The following is a 14,952-nucleotide window of genomic DNA, read 5'->3' on the forward strand; positions in this document are numbered from 1 at the left end:
AAAAGTTAGGCTACCCTATAAAAATGCACTTAATAAAGAATTCGCACATCATTGCACACATGTTACTTGTTGAAATATATTGAGGCACAAATTACAGACTCTAGTATTAGCTAAATATAATTAAATTGAATGAATATAAAATGTATTTCAATTTGATTGAAATAATTAGCTCTACGTAGTCTATAATGTACTTACCACTTGCAGTCATCTCGGTTTTAAAGTATCGTTTTATTCTTTGCATTGGCAACTTTGTAAGTGTACACAGCAAACTGGCTAGTGTTACCTAGTGTTGATTTTTCAGTAACATTTCTAGTGTTGGTTCAGGTGTTATATTTAACTGTAAGTGTTAAATTTACACTCATTGGTGTAAAATAACCCCAGTGTTGGTGTTAATAACGAGTGTTATTAGGTAGTCTCTTACCTTAACCTTCTTAACCTGCCAGTCATTCTAAATGTTGGATATCCCCACTTTGGCTAGATTCCTATAGGAATTACACATCACTTTGCAAGCCATCATAATGTGACTAAAAAAACATGACTTTCAGGCCAAAGTATTAAGGTAGAACTATGTCCTCAAGATATTACAATTTGGGAAGGCCACGGGATGAATGGAACAAACGTATAACAAATACAGTCACGGCTGGTAAACTGTACAATTCACTCAAAAAGCAAGATTATCTGAGAAATATGCAAATAAGGCTTTACACTGGAACAGTGTTCACACTGTCAGTGTAGATTAAACATTGAAGGATTTGTGGTGTAGTCAACTTCGTTCTGAAGTTATCAGAGGTCACATAGAGACAGATACACCCCTTGATTCTGTGTTTAGCGGAGATCTTCTGTATATAAAGTGACGTGGAAGGGCAAAAAGCATCTAAAGACTCACTTAGCTGTTCTGAGTGGTCTGAGCCTCTCGGTAAATGACGAGCGTTTTCAAATGCTACTTTTGTAACGATGTTTTTTGGAAAACAGCCTGGCTACTAAAGATACGTCGTAAAATGGTTCTAATGATGATCTTAACGCAACGAAGGCTCTGGGAAAATGAGGTCTCGGACTTGGATTGAAAGTATGTTATAACAGCATTCGTTTCCAGAGACCAGACAGGAAAGCGTTGATGAATGAATAAATAATTGCATTCCCATGGCGTGCAATGAGCTACATCTGGGCTACAATATCTCACATATGAGGGTTGTCCTACCTCCTCTGCTTGCCATGTCCCCTAAACTGTTGTGAGAAATAAGTTAAATATTGAGTTTCACTTAGTTAGCTAGATTATAGGCTAAAAGCTAAACGCGATTTGGCCCATGTAGAATCTATAGCATATTGGCCTGTGGACAATTTTATAATAGCTAAACAACAGGTTTTTTTGTCAGAAGCGGAGTCTATTCGTCTTTGGTAAAATGATTATGAACATAAAGTATTATAATAAATAATACACCACAAACGTTCGTTATTTTTTTCTCTCTGGACGCTCCACGCTCTCTAGACACCAGCAATGTGGTCCTTGGCGCGCACGTGTGCCCGTGAGATAGATGCGGATATCACCACAGCTCTTTTAATGACTGTACGGTGGGAAAAGGGGAAAAGACTACCCTTGCCGAGCAAATGAAAAAAACGTAGAAAGCGGGAGTCCAACAGTGACTTTTACATCAAGCATGCGATGTGGGCGTGAAGCAGAGAGATAGAGAGAGCGAGAGAGAGAGAGAGACGCCCTCGCTTTACAAGGGGTAAACCATTTCACTCCTCTTCGCCACACTGTGTAACAGGCAACGGGAGAAAAAGCTCCCCGAGTGCTGCTGGAAGTTGATGACTATGTGTGATGCTCAGACCTCAACATCGTTTTTCAATCAGAGTTTTTAAGATCTGCTTATGCCAATGGTTTTACCACACGTAGAATGGGATTAACTTGGTCCGGCAAATATATCTCACTGTTTCTTGCTGTTCAGTTAGGTGAGTGACTCTGTCACGGTCGATTCGTTATTGTCTTGTTTTTATATTTGAGTTGATGAATAGCGAATTGTAAGAATTATAGCCAAACTATTTGGAATGTAAACTATTCGATCATTTCAGGAAAAAAAATCTAGATTTTTTATTTCAAGGAATGCATGAAATCAGTTTATTTTCGGGTTGCAATGGGATGCATGCAAACATAGCCACAACAAACCAAATGCTGTCACATTCCACGTTTTAATAGTTATAATGAAACAATTTGAAACCATTTTTTTTTATTTTGTATTATTCTATGCAAATGCATGTGTACATTCGATTGGAAACGTGTATGAGGACGTTCGCACCACAGGAGCCTGGAGGACGGCAAATAATAATCGCTGGAATGGAGTGAATGGAATGGTATCAAACACATGCGTTTGATGTGCTTGATACCATTCCATTGATAACATTCCAGCCATTACTAAGAGCCCGACCTCCCGAATTAAGGTGCCACCAGCCGCCTGTGGTTCGCACAAGTAGGCCAGTGTTTCGTTTGCATTGCATAACGCTGTCAGTGGAAGATGCTGCTCCTTAGAATCCTGTAGTGGCAAGGGAATGAATTATAAATAATTCATGCCATAGCAGCCGAGCCATTGTTGGAAAAACAGAAATGATTTGACTTGACATGCTTTGTGAATGAAACATTTTACAAAAATACATCGAAAGGCAATGACGCTCGTTTAAGATATGAGAGTCTAGCAGGTGCGTCGTTTCTTTTTTCAAACGAAATGCATTGAGTAGGCTATATCGAACTGTCTAATGTATAGTAGGATTTCGAAAAATGTGAGATCATTTTTCATTAACGAATATGACTATTAAATTAAATTTGTTCTACGACGATAACATCATAAAAAAAAAATCAACAAATGTAGCCAACCGCATAGATATTACGTGTTTATTATATGTATATGGGCTATTTGGCCTATTCCATTTTGAGGCTATAATTTCGAATATATCTAAGAATGTAGGCTTGCCATATCCATTTGTTGCATCGTGTAGCCTATTTGAGATGTGTTATCGGCTAACACCTAGCATTAACCTGGAAACCGGCAACTGGTAAGCTATGGATAGTCGTTTTTATCACTTGGATATTACCTGGTGTTTTGTCTGTGACTGCAGGGTCGTCCGCATCGGTAGCATTTAGAGGGTTATTCTACGTTGATGTGTCGTGTTTGCTTTAGCTCAATCCTATAGTGTGGGTGTGAAGGAGTGACTAATAGTAGCATGAAGGCTACTGTAGCTAGCTACAGAGCTAAGAGCTGAGTCTATGCTGAGTGCGAGAAACACGTGTGATGGATTCTCTAAGACACTGTCCTCATTTCACACATTAAAATGAAGGCTGCCTAAAATTTTAATCAGAGTGCATATCCATTTCAAACCTGTTTTTGCACTTGTCAAAATAATTACCCCATTTACAAGAGAATATTATACTCAGGCTACTAAAACGATTGAAACTAGGTTGTCTTGATAGATGCAGTTCTGCATTATAGACTGTATCGGATCGATTGTTAACATTCTATAATTCGAAGGTGGCATGTAGTACATTGCTGTAAACTTGCCATCTTGCATCATATAATTTCTGACCATAATGATTATTGCATTTCGAAGTCGAATATAGAGACAGAGTTTGTGCCAAGTGTGAGCGGCGCGCGGTGAACTGCTAGGCTATATGGGGGTTATGTGTAATTTTACAATGCAAATGATCATATAATCTCGCTCGTTGCCACTTTATAAATAAACCCTGCAAAATGTGTAATGCAAGCAGGTTGCTCCTCGAGATGCAGCGACATTAATTATTGCCTTTCGAATTTACGCATTAATCTGACCTCGACAGAGTCTATTACAAAATCCGCATAACGTATTTGGTGACATTGGATTGCTTGTAGGCTACAGCCCGATTTACTAAAGTGCATGATGGCAATAAGAGTAGCCTCACGTGTTTTACAACGCTATTTAACGAAAACGTGATGCCTATATTGTCAACATATGACCTAAACCTAAAGGCCTATAACAGAGGTTGTGCATTATTCTGCAACCAATCGACCTGGGACACCATTGTAACAAATGGTCAATCGAGCGATTCTCCCGCGTAACGAACCAGAGATGCTCGGTGCGTCCCACCATAGGCAAACGAAACATGTAGTTCGAGGGGGTAAAAGGGTTGGATTGACGGTGTGCACGTTTGGCAACAACATTGTCATTTTCTCTATTAAACGAATTATAAAAGACGTAGAACAACCCATAATCTGGTTGAATAAACACAGACACATAGGGTACCCCCCCCCCCCCCCCCCCCCCCTCTTTTCTCACTGTAGCTCGGCGGTGCATTACCTCATCCTCCTTTGTTGCTGTTTTCGCGGCGTTCAATGCTATGGGCTGGGATCTCCCGATGTATTCTCCAAATATTAGTGTATGTTCAAGTGCAAGGAAATTGTTGGACATATTAAAACGAACATGATGTTATGGGAAAACATTCCGATATTTCTTGATAAAAAGTTATATTGCTCATTTTGAACTATTAGTATATGAAACATAGTCTGGCTAACACCTGACTCTTTAAGTCCTCCTGACTATTTGGTGTCACAATGCGTCGATAATGAAGAGGGCTTTTATTGGTTGGTTTTCCTCTATGTCCTTTGCTCAAATTTAGCTGTAGGCCTAATTTACGATTTTTGTCATTTAAAAAGCATTACAAGAATATTGAGGTTTTGACTTTGTCCAATGTAAGCAAAATCTGGTCAATTGATAAAGCATACTTTCTTTAACCTTGTTAACTTGTTTTGACCTTGCATTGTCTTTTAGCTGTATAGATTATAAAATGGTGATCTTTTCAGACATTGCAATGAATCATGATAAAAAAAGAGTGCACTAAAATGACAAAAAGTGAACTTGCTTTACCTGATTAATAACTCTGACAACCCTGTACAAAAGTGAATAAATTATTTCCCCCCCAATTCCAGTTTATCTGCTACATGCGGTGAGAGCAACGGGGAAATGTGATACAGTATTCAAAGGGTTCTCCAATTGCTTGCTGAGACTGGGGGAGAATATGGCTAACTATCCACAGGAGCTGGATGAGAAGGAAAATCTACAGACCATCTGCACGTAAGTTGAATTTTAAAAAGGAAAGGAAAACATGCAGCATTTCAACAACTCCAAAAAGGATCAAGCAGGCATACCCCACCCCGTATTCCAAACCGGTTGGTGCAAAATGGCATGAGGGCCCAGTTTAACTCGACAGCTCCATTGGATTAGATACAGAGTCGGGTTCAGGGGGGAGCCACGTGCAGGCTCAATATGGGGGAAAAGATGGAGTAGTGGCTTCTTTGAAATGAACAACCAATGTGGAAATGGAATATTATAGCCCAAAAACTCTACATGTGATTGGACGTTAGGGGTGTGAGAATGGGGGATCGACAAGCATGGGTGCTGATGATCTGTCTTTGGCTAGCTAGTTCGCCGGCTCCAGGCGTAAGTGACATAAGTGGTCGTTGAGGGCCCCCGGGCCGTTAGGGCCCCCCCCAAAAAGAGTAGAATAGACTCAGAATAGTAGAATATACAAAGTGCTATTCCGCAACAACAAAATTGTGCATCAGCAGTTTTTCTCTTGTTATGTCAGTCACTGACAGTCACTCAATTAGCCATTTCAGCTAACAATTTTTTGTTTGGTACATTAGTCTAGCCAGCTATCTAAACTTGGAATAATCATGGCCGAATATGTACCAGCCATGTGGCCAGGCACCTGAAGTCCTTTATCTACTTTCCCAGAGTCAGATGAACTCATGGATATCATTTTTATGTCTCTGCATGCTCTTTGAAGGAAGTTGCTATTGCTAACTAGCATTAGCACAATGAGTAGTCTATGGTAACTGTTAGCATGCTAGTAGTTAGCAGTTAGTTTTGCATGTCAATGCTAACTACTATCTCTAACTTCCTTCATACTGAATGCTGAAACAAACATGGTATCCACGAGTTCACCTGACTCTGGGGAAGTAGACAAAGGGCTTCATTTTCAAAATCTCGAAATATCCCTTTAACATGGCATAAGTTTTGGCAAATTGTGTAGAACTGAAGGAAATTTGCTTTAAAACTGCAAAAATGTCTCTCCACCCAAAGGCAAAATGGTCAAAATTGGCGAAAATGATCTTTAAAACTTAAATGTTTTGCTCTACCTTCAAGAGGTGGGCCTTTAAAAGGTTTTGCCCATGAGGTGGGGGACACAAGCAAATGTCATAAGCAATTGTCAGGTTAAAGCCCCCAAGGGCTAAGTCCGACCCTGAAGGCGGAATAGGTTGTGTGTGTGTGTGTGTGTGAGGAGTAGAGAAATTGGAGGGGTTGGATAAAATCACGTGACATCAGGGAATCTTTTTCAGAGCTTGTGGATTACAACCAATGTAGATTTTGTTTGGCCTACTAGGGAGGTGTTAATACTAGACTATCGACTTTAGGCCTATGCATTTATTACTGGAATCATTTTTGGCGTTCTATTGTTATTAAAACAGTGTTAAAAGAAAACTCTTTACTCTATTTGAATACAGCATGGACAATTGATGAAGAGAGAGAACAGTATTATAACAGTAAAATAATATTCTAACGCCTGTCTTGTTTATTTTGCAATTGATTTGCAGATATTGGGATGACTTCCACTCATGTGCGACCACTGCGCTGGTGGATTGCCAAGAGGGAGCCACAGACCTATGGGAGAAGCTCAAAAAGGAGTCCAGAAACTTAGAGTTCCGAGGGAGCTTGTTTGAACTCTGTGGCGGGGGGAACGGGGCCTCCAAATCCACAGTCGCTTTAGGTCTCATCATACTTCTAACGGCACTTTCCGCCTTAGTGACTTGGCTTGCATTTTAGCAAAAACAAACAAAGAAGAAGATAAAAGGAAAAAAAATGCTAGCTATTGACACAAAAATACAAAACAAAAGAGACGTTTGAATTCATTTACAACCAAATGGATTATACTTCATCCGGGGAAGGCGACCTGATTTTGCTAGAGACATTGGCGGGTCGTCTTCCGGGACTGGTGCACCATATTTGTCTGACCTGGGGTCAATTACATTACATATTTAGCAGGTATTGAGTTTAAATTATGATGACATTTAGATGGATCCTCGCCCGTTTACTATTAAAGTCGACGAATAATGATTTATATTAGTAGCCTAGGCCTTGACATCTGTTATTTCAGGTGATTGCAAGCTGCTCATACTCTGTAGGCTAATGCGAGGCGCGCTTAGCCCAACGAAATCTCCAGATCGCTCTCCAATATTCACCATTTAGATATGTTATTTACTTTACTTTGCGAAATGTATCATGTCGAGCCAAGTATAAATGGAAAGGGTTGTTTGAGGATATGATGTTTCTACTTTCACACGATACTAATAGCCTAACTATCACCCTAGAAAAAAATACATGTAAAATAGCATAGCAATACGAATGAAAAGAAAGAGTACTCCGGAACGACTACAAGCATTCAATGGTAGTTTGGTTATTACGTGAAAAGTAGCGTATGCCAATACGATGACAAAGTTGGTCAATGTAGAGAACGAAAACAGTGGCTGGAGAGTGATATGACTGTTGCCATTATGTTGGCGCTTTACCCATCAATTTACGAACAAATATAAGTTACCCGTGGGGTATAGTGTAAAAGAAACCCTACTTTCCCAAAGTAGGCTACAGTAGCACGGGAACACAGAACGCGAAATCAATAGCTGGACGAAAGGAAATTAAGCTAGCTTTATTTGATGTTGCATAGACCACTTTTTACTGCCTTCAAAATATGTGTATTATGTTTGTTTGTTATGTTGCGTATAATACCTGACTATTTCAAATCATGTAAGTAAATAAGAGACTATGTATATCAAAGGAATTTTGAAAAGATATATACTAATACTTTATCCCAAACATTTAAAAAATAGATAGATTATTATATAAAAAATCTGATTGCTAAAAGTACGAAGAATATTAAATAAAACAGTTCATGTTTGAAAATAAGTGTGTGGTTCAGATTTTAACATGTTACTATTTGTAGTTTTGTTCCAAAATGTGTAGCCTACATTATGCTGCCAAAATGTGTACATTGGTACTGTGTAAAACAGCATAGCTGATTTTGACCTAGCTCAATGATGTTGACAGGTGTTTTTGGCAACAAGATATTTGGGTGTTGGGTTCATTCATGGCTTTGAAGCAAACGAGATGAAGCAGTCAATCATTTACTATTCACTCGAACACACACACTGAGTCACTTCATTGATTTAGGGAGAGAAAGCAGAAGGCCAAATTGCTGTTTGTCTTTCTGGGCAAAAACGTAAAATCTCAAAGCGACTGGCTAATGTGGCTATGAAAAACAGAAACTGTCTAGGAAAAATAGAAACATTGAAACAGGCTACAGTATTTAGAAGAAAAATACTTATTTAAATATGTCCAATAAAGTATCCTAATATGCAAAAGATGAATTGAAATCGAGAGTAGGAGTGGCAGGCGACAGGCGTTTGCGTTGCATGAACCTTAACGATTAATAAAAAATATGTCCCTAAGGAATGAACGTTGTGGGCTTCAGCACGTGATTATTTTTATATTTAGGTCTATGTTAAAATGTGGTAAAGCAATATGAAATACATATATATATTTTTTTCACTAATATTGTTCACACGTTTCGTCAATCAGAAGCTCATTGGTATTTCCTTTCCCCAATGGAATACACATTTGATTTCAAAAGCATGCATTAATATGGATGAAAGCTGTATGAATGACTGTCTCTCCTTCCAAGAAGAGAAAGAAACCTACAAACCTGCCTCTATTTTTCATTTATTTTATTTTAGCAAAATTATGAATTTGCATGCAGTTTTTGTAGATTATATATTTTTTTATCGGTAGGGCCTATAACTACACGCCTATTACGTCATACCCCCCCCCCCCCCCCTCGAAATAACAGAAAATGCGTTTAGCCTATTTCCATTTTTTCTACAGGAGATTAGCATAATTATAAAAATTCAAGCTTTAACAGAAATATTTGACCATCTTTTATCGCCTCCGTGAGATATCCTCTTGAACTCCTCATTAAAAATGTATGCTACTCCGGAGGTTCCAGCTAGTTCTATTCAAAGCATAATCTCGAAGGGGTTAATTAAGGCGCCACCTGTTATAGCCTATACTGTGACCTATAACGAGCCCTACGTTTTGCCATTTCCTGTAATAGTAATATTACTATAATAACGAAAACCTTAGATACATTTTAAATGCGAACAATCACAATTTGAATGCTACAATAATCATAGCCTCATCATATCTTTCTTCAAACGAAGCATGATACCTTATTTGGTTTAAAAGAAAGATGGCATTGTTTTTGCATAGAATAATTGAAGTAGGCTAATATCACTCTGACACGTTTTCGTTATTAAAGTTTTTAACAGCGTGACAGAAAGTGTGACTATACATACATACTATATAAATTCAAACTACAGTAGACTGATCAAAATGTAAAAAACTATACAAAAACAATGTCCAACTGTGATTAGCCTATCTTACAGTACATGGCATATGATATGTACATAACAGAATTAGCCTATAGGCCGATGTGATTTTATCAAAGCACATACTTCTCTAAACATGTTTCTATTCAAGTGTTTAATGATACTGTTGTCTCTTTAGCTATTTCATATCAGGTTGTGAGCCATGTGAAATCAGGATATTAAGTAACCAGCTATTCCTATTTGAAGCCTGAGATTTCCTGCAAAAGAAACTGAAGATAGTTGCTGCGTTCCACACACAAGCTCAAAAAGAAAACCTGCCAAAAAGACATGAAAGATTAACAAGGGAAAAATGTCAAGGCATGCCAAAAAAAGATACAAAATAAGCTATTTATGTTTTCCAAAGTAACAGTATCAGAATAGAATGCAGAGTTAGGCATTTTGAAGAGCAAGAGGACAAATTGCCCCTTTGGACACTTCAGCAAACGATTACATATTTCAAGTTGGTTTTTCACCTTTCAAGGACTCCTCTTACAAAGAGAGCCCTCTTACTGTATCAAGGTATGGTATTGAGGTCAAATTGGCCTAGGATCTTGCTTGATTGCTATGAGTTAAATTGATGTACTCAGTAAACGATTCCTCTAGAGTGTACTGTTCAAGAGTGTTTCTCTGAAGAATATCTGACCTTTGTTTCTATTTGGTAGATGTGTGGCAGGTTGTCGCTGCCAAACTATTGAACATTGGAGAGAATGTGGTCAAAACCCTGCTTTCCTTTAGTGCCACAAGTCTTTCAGGACCATGGACAACTCCTAACTCCCATGCAGTTCATTCAGCACCATATAGGTCTAAGCCAGTCAGTCAGGACCACGGAGAGCTTCTACATTAGCTAGACAGTTCCTAGCCTTGCTTGCCAAGTTTAGCGCAGAACAGACTACAGCTCAACCTGAGCTCACAACGCCATCAGTCTCCTGCAGTAGATACGTCAATAAGGCCTGATAGAGAATGAAAGAGTCCTCACACAGTAGACACTTATCCCTAACATCAACAACTGCATGAGAATCTCTGCTAAGCTGGGTCTTTGCCCAGAAAGGGATCCCAATACTCTTTTCCAAAACAGTAGAATCCTCACAAAATACAACATTTAGACAGTTTTTCAATATACACAGTTGTCCGTTTTTAGAAAGGCTTCAGGTCTTTAGAGATTCTCCCAGCAACAACATTGTACCATCATAGGATACACAACAATAGCTGTATAACACATGTAAAAAACACCATTAAAATGTGATTTGGGTTTGGGACATTAAATATCTTGCATCATAGAAAAAATAAACTGGTGAAATCCTTTGGAGAACCTTGCAGAGTTCAGAGAAGATTGACATTACAGCAGAAACTGGGGGCAGTGCTGGTATTCACTGACTTGACACAAATTGATAAGTGTCACTAACCACATATTACACAGCTTTCACCAATACAGCCATGGCAGATCAGCAAATTCCTCCAAGAAGGGAGGAAGAAAGGATCCAATCTTAACACCTTCAAACAGGGCCTGTTTCTTCTGGAATGCACCTCTTCTGGAAATGTCCCTCACAAGAGAGAAAAAGCCTTCCTCTACATACCTGCCAGTTCTGCCCATTGACTCTTACTAGAGAAGCCATAACTTCCATTACTCAACTGGGGCCTCGTGAGTCGGCTAATGACTATCACATTTTGTCTTCAGACAATAAATGAAAGAATCAAATCAAGCAAACATTTGTGGAGCACCTTTTAATAGCGCACAATCCTCCTCAGCAGATTACACACTGGGAGAGAATGGACATTACAGTGAAGGTATACAATATTATTAATCCGATGCCACGTTTCGGTGTCAAGGGATGGGCTTCGACCTAGATATCTAAAGAGACAATGAAAACCAGGGACGCGCCCCAAATGGTAACATATTCCCTTTATAGTGCACTACTTTTGAAAAGGGCCCACAGGGCTCTGTTCAGAAGTAGTGCACTATATATGGAATACTGTGCCATTTCGGATGCAGTCAGGGAATAAAATAATATTCGTTTGGAGGTAGGTCCATTTCCAATGACATAAATAAATCCTCAATGGAAAATCTAACCTTTGTGACTAGATTTGGAAAGCAATCACATTGATCCAATATAAAAAGACTTGAGGTAAGGTATAGTAGTTGATTTTTGAACCAGTTACTCCTCTTCTTGTTATGACCAATGGGAACCAACACATCAATGCCTGACCAGAAGTCTACCTGAACTGCACAAATCTAGAATCATCTTTGATAAAGAACCTGGGTTTGGTTCATTAGGGTATGCTACAGAACCCATTTTGAAACGTTTCGCAACAGAAAGCAAACATGAGTGATTATTATTGGAACAAATCCAGGTAGTCACTCCACTTTCTTCAATTTGGTACTTCACGAACATGACAAATGCTCTCTCAAACATCAAACATGAGTGGTAGTTTAATCCTCCTTATTGAAGCGCATGTATTTCATACCAAGACAAACTCAATTGGAACATGCTGATGATTGGTTGAGATAGACGCATGTCAATAGGTCTCCAATCTTGATATCGATATCATTTGATCATGAACATGTCATCGTGTTGTCAGGTGGTTCGTCAAGAAGTCATTTTATCAGCAAGCTCTCTCAGTGCTTTCCTCCATTTCACAATTAAAGACACTCTAGTTTAGTAGAACATTTTTTTTACACTCCATTTTGGTTTGAATATTGTCTGTATGTTTTGTATATATAATATTAATAGATGTATGAACATGTCCCTTATTTCAGTTTGAACCCACACAAATCCTTAGTTCCAGGCAAAGATATATATTGTGTTGCTCAAGGGTGTGGGGAGGTGTGCCACTTTCTGTCAAATTAGGTAATTGCTGGACAATATGTCTGTACATTTTGGGGACCCCATTTTGCACCCCCAGGGGCAAAAGATTTTGTATTGCCACTTTAATGTACTTTCATCATAGTTTATTTTACATGATTAGAATTATTTAGAGTATAAGGAGTAGAAAACCCCAAAGAATCAGAAACATTCAACTGCATTTGCCATCTACAGTCATAACAGAATTTTACAAATTTCATGGCTGACTCAAGATGTGCGTGTTGCAGCCATCCGCCGACAAATCTTCTTCTGCCAATCCCAATCGGATAAGGAATTCTCCCCAAGTCCTGCCTACTTATCATGAAAAGTTTACTGTTTGGGGAGATGTGTGCTGACACTGAGTCACCGGGGTAGAATCCATAATCATCCAAGGCCTCAGCAGGATGGCGACACAGGGCACAGGGTCAAATTGGACTTTAGCCCACTTTTCCACTGTGTTCACATTCCCTGATCGGAAACTCCAAACTGAAATAAGGGACGTGTTCATTCAGCACCAAATGGAGGGAACGGGACTGAAACCGGAAGGGACAACCTGGACTCGTCCAATACGAAACGCAAATGTTGGTTTCCGTTGCAAAACATTTCAAAACGTTTCTGTTATGTGCTCTAATAAACATGACCCGTGCAGGAATGTGCCTCAACAGCAAGACATGTCCCCTCTATAAGATGCCAATGAAATTGTATTAAAAAAATAAATAGCCAGCGTCATGGGGAGCTCTGCCAGTGAAAAAATTACTTTGGAGGGCATTGTGACCTATTGAACATCAGTGGGGAGGCTCGTCAACGATTTTAGGAGAGCAGGCGAGTGCACCGCGGTGGGCCTGATTAATGCTGAGCACCCTCCCACTTCAAATATTTCCCTGAGTCATTAAGTTTTCTGTCGACAATGAAACTTTCCCTCTCTCTGTCTACTAATTGACAAGGTCAATTCCACTTGGTTATTAAGTCTACATGGTTGACTTAGTGGCCTCCCCGGTCAATGCTATCATGTTGAGAGTCTACAAGGATTCCCTCAGGAGTCTAAAGAGGTCTCTCCAATTTACTGAGTAAAGAGACACCTCTGGCATCTAAATGACTTCCTTGGAATGTTAACCCTGCAGTGACTGATGTCTTAGTAAAGTTTAATTGTTGCTGAAGTAATTGTTAGATCATCATTTATTCATCTCAAAGACTCAAACTACTGTGGCAGCCGGCAGGGAGAGGTGAGGGGAGTGGTAATTGAGGAGAGATATCTTGCAGGTTGCTGGATCCACCCACAAGCCTTATATTGATTTCCTGCCCCAACGAGGCAAGACTGTAGCTCGTTAAGCCAGGATCACTTAATAATGCTTGAGGATAAAGGAGGAAGCAGCCTGCAAAAAAAATAATAACATATATATTTTTTAAAGCATACTATCTGTGAGATTACACGTTGTGACCTGGACTGTCGGACTAACCGAGGACCCGAGTGTGAGGATTACCCCTGGAAACCAGAACAGACTAAGAGAACGGCTTGTGAACTGTGAGGTGATTGGTGAATTCCCCCTTCTTTCACCGTGTACGAAAATCCCTAATAAACTTCCCCTTTGCGGTCTATTTGTGCTACTAGTGCCTGTTTTGTTATTGAACTTTGGTATTGAAAATATCACAAATGAACATCCTTATTATAATAATGCAGATTTATTTTATTTTTTATTTTTATTTCACCTATATTTAACCAGGTAGCAAGTTGAGAACAAGTTCTCATTTACAATTGCGACCTGGCCAAGATAAAGCAAAGCAGTTCGACACATACAACAACACAGAGTTACACATGGAGTAAAACAAACATACAGTCAATAATACAGTAGAAAAATAAGTCTATATACAATGTGAGCAAATGAGGTGAGATATGGGAGGTAAAGGCAACAAAAAAAAAGGCCATGGTGGCGAAGTAAATACAATATAGCAAGTAAAACACTGGAATGGTAGATTTGCAGTGGAAGAATGTGCAAAGTAGAGATATAAATAATGGGGTGCAAAGGAGCAAAATAAATAAATACAGTAGGGGGAGAGGTAGTTGTTTGGGCTAAATTATAGATGGGCTATGTACAGGTGCAGTAATCTGTGAGCTGCTCTGACAGCTGGTGCTTAAAGCTAGTGAGGGAGATAAGTGTTTCCAGTTTCAGAGATTTTTGTAGTTCGTTTCAGTCATTGGCAGCAGAGAACTGGAAGGAGAGGCGGCCAACGGAGGAATTGTTTTTTTTGGGGGTGACCAGAGAGATATATCTGCTGGAGCGCGTGCTACAGGTGGGTGCTGCTATGGTGACCAGTGAGCTGAGATAAGGGGGGACTTTACCTAGCAAAGCATTATAGATGACCTGGAGCCAGTGGGTTTACCGATGAATATGAAGCGAGGGCCAGCCAACGAGAGCATACAGGTCGCAGTGGTGGGTAGTATATGGGGCTTTGGTGACAAAACGGATGGCACTGTGATAGACTGCATCCAATTTATTGAGTAGGGTATTGGAGGCTATTTTGTAAATGACATCGCCGAAGTCGAGTATCGTTTGGATGGTCAGTTTTACAAGGGTATGTTTGGCAGCATGAGTGAAGGATGCTTTGTTGCGAAA

At 39.4% G+C, this 14,952-nt stretch overlaps 1 protein-coding gene across 1 annotated transcript; it reads left to right on the forward strand.

Annotated features, from left to right (window-relative positions):
- The first annotated feature begins 1,724 nt into the window (after positions 1–1,724).
- LOC129822807 (neuritin-like) lies at positions 1,725–13,936 on the forward strand. The gene is made up of 3 exons (XM_055881230.1): positions 1,725–1,950; positions 4,950–5,094; positions 6,618–13,936. Exons 1-3 carry the CDS (start codon positions 1,896–1,898, stop codon positions 6,844–6,846), a joined length of 429 nt encoding a protein of 142 aa, XP_055737205.1. The 5' UTR covers positions 1,725–1,895; the 3' UTR covers positions 6,847–13,936.
- The last annotated feature ends 1,016 nt before the right edge of the window (positions 13,937–14,952 follow it).

Source organism: Salvelinus fontinalis, chromosome 25 (genome assembly GCF_029448725.1).
Source record: "Salvelinus fontinalis isolate EN_2023a chromosome 25, ASM2944872v1, whole genome shotgun sequence".
In the NCBI taxonomy this organism is placed as follows: Eukaryota; Metazoa; Chordata; class Actinopteri; order Salmoniformes; family Salmonidae; genus Salvelinus; species Salvelinus fontinalis.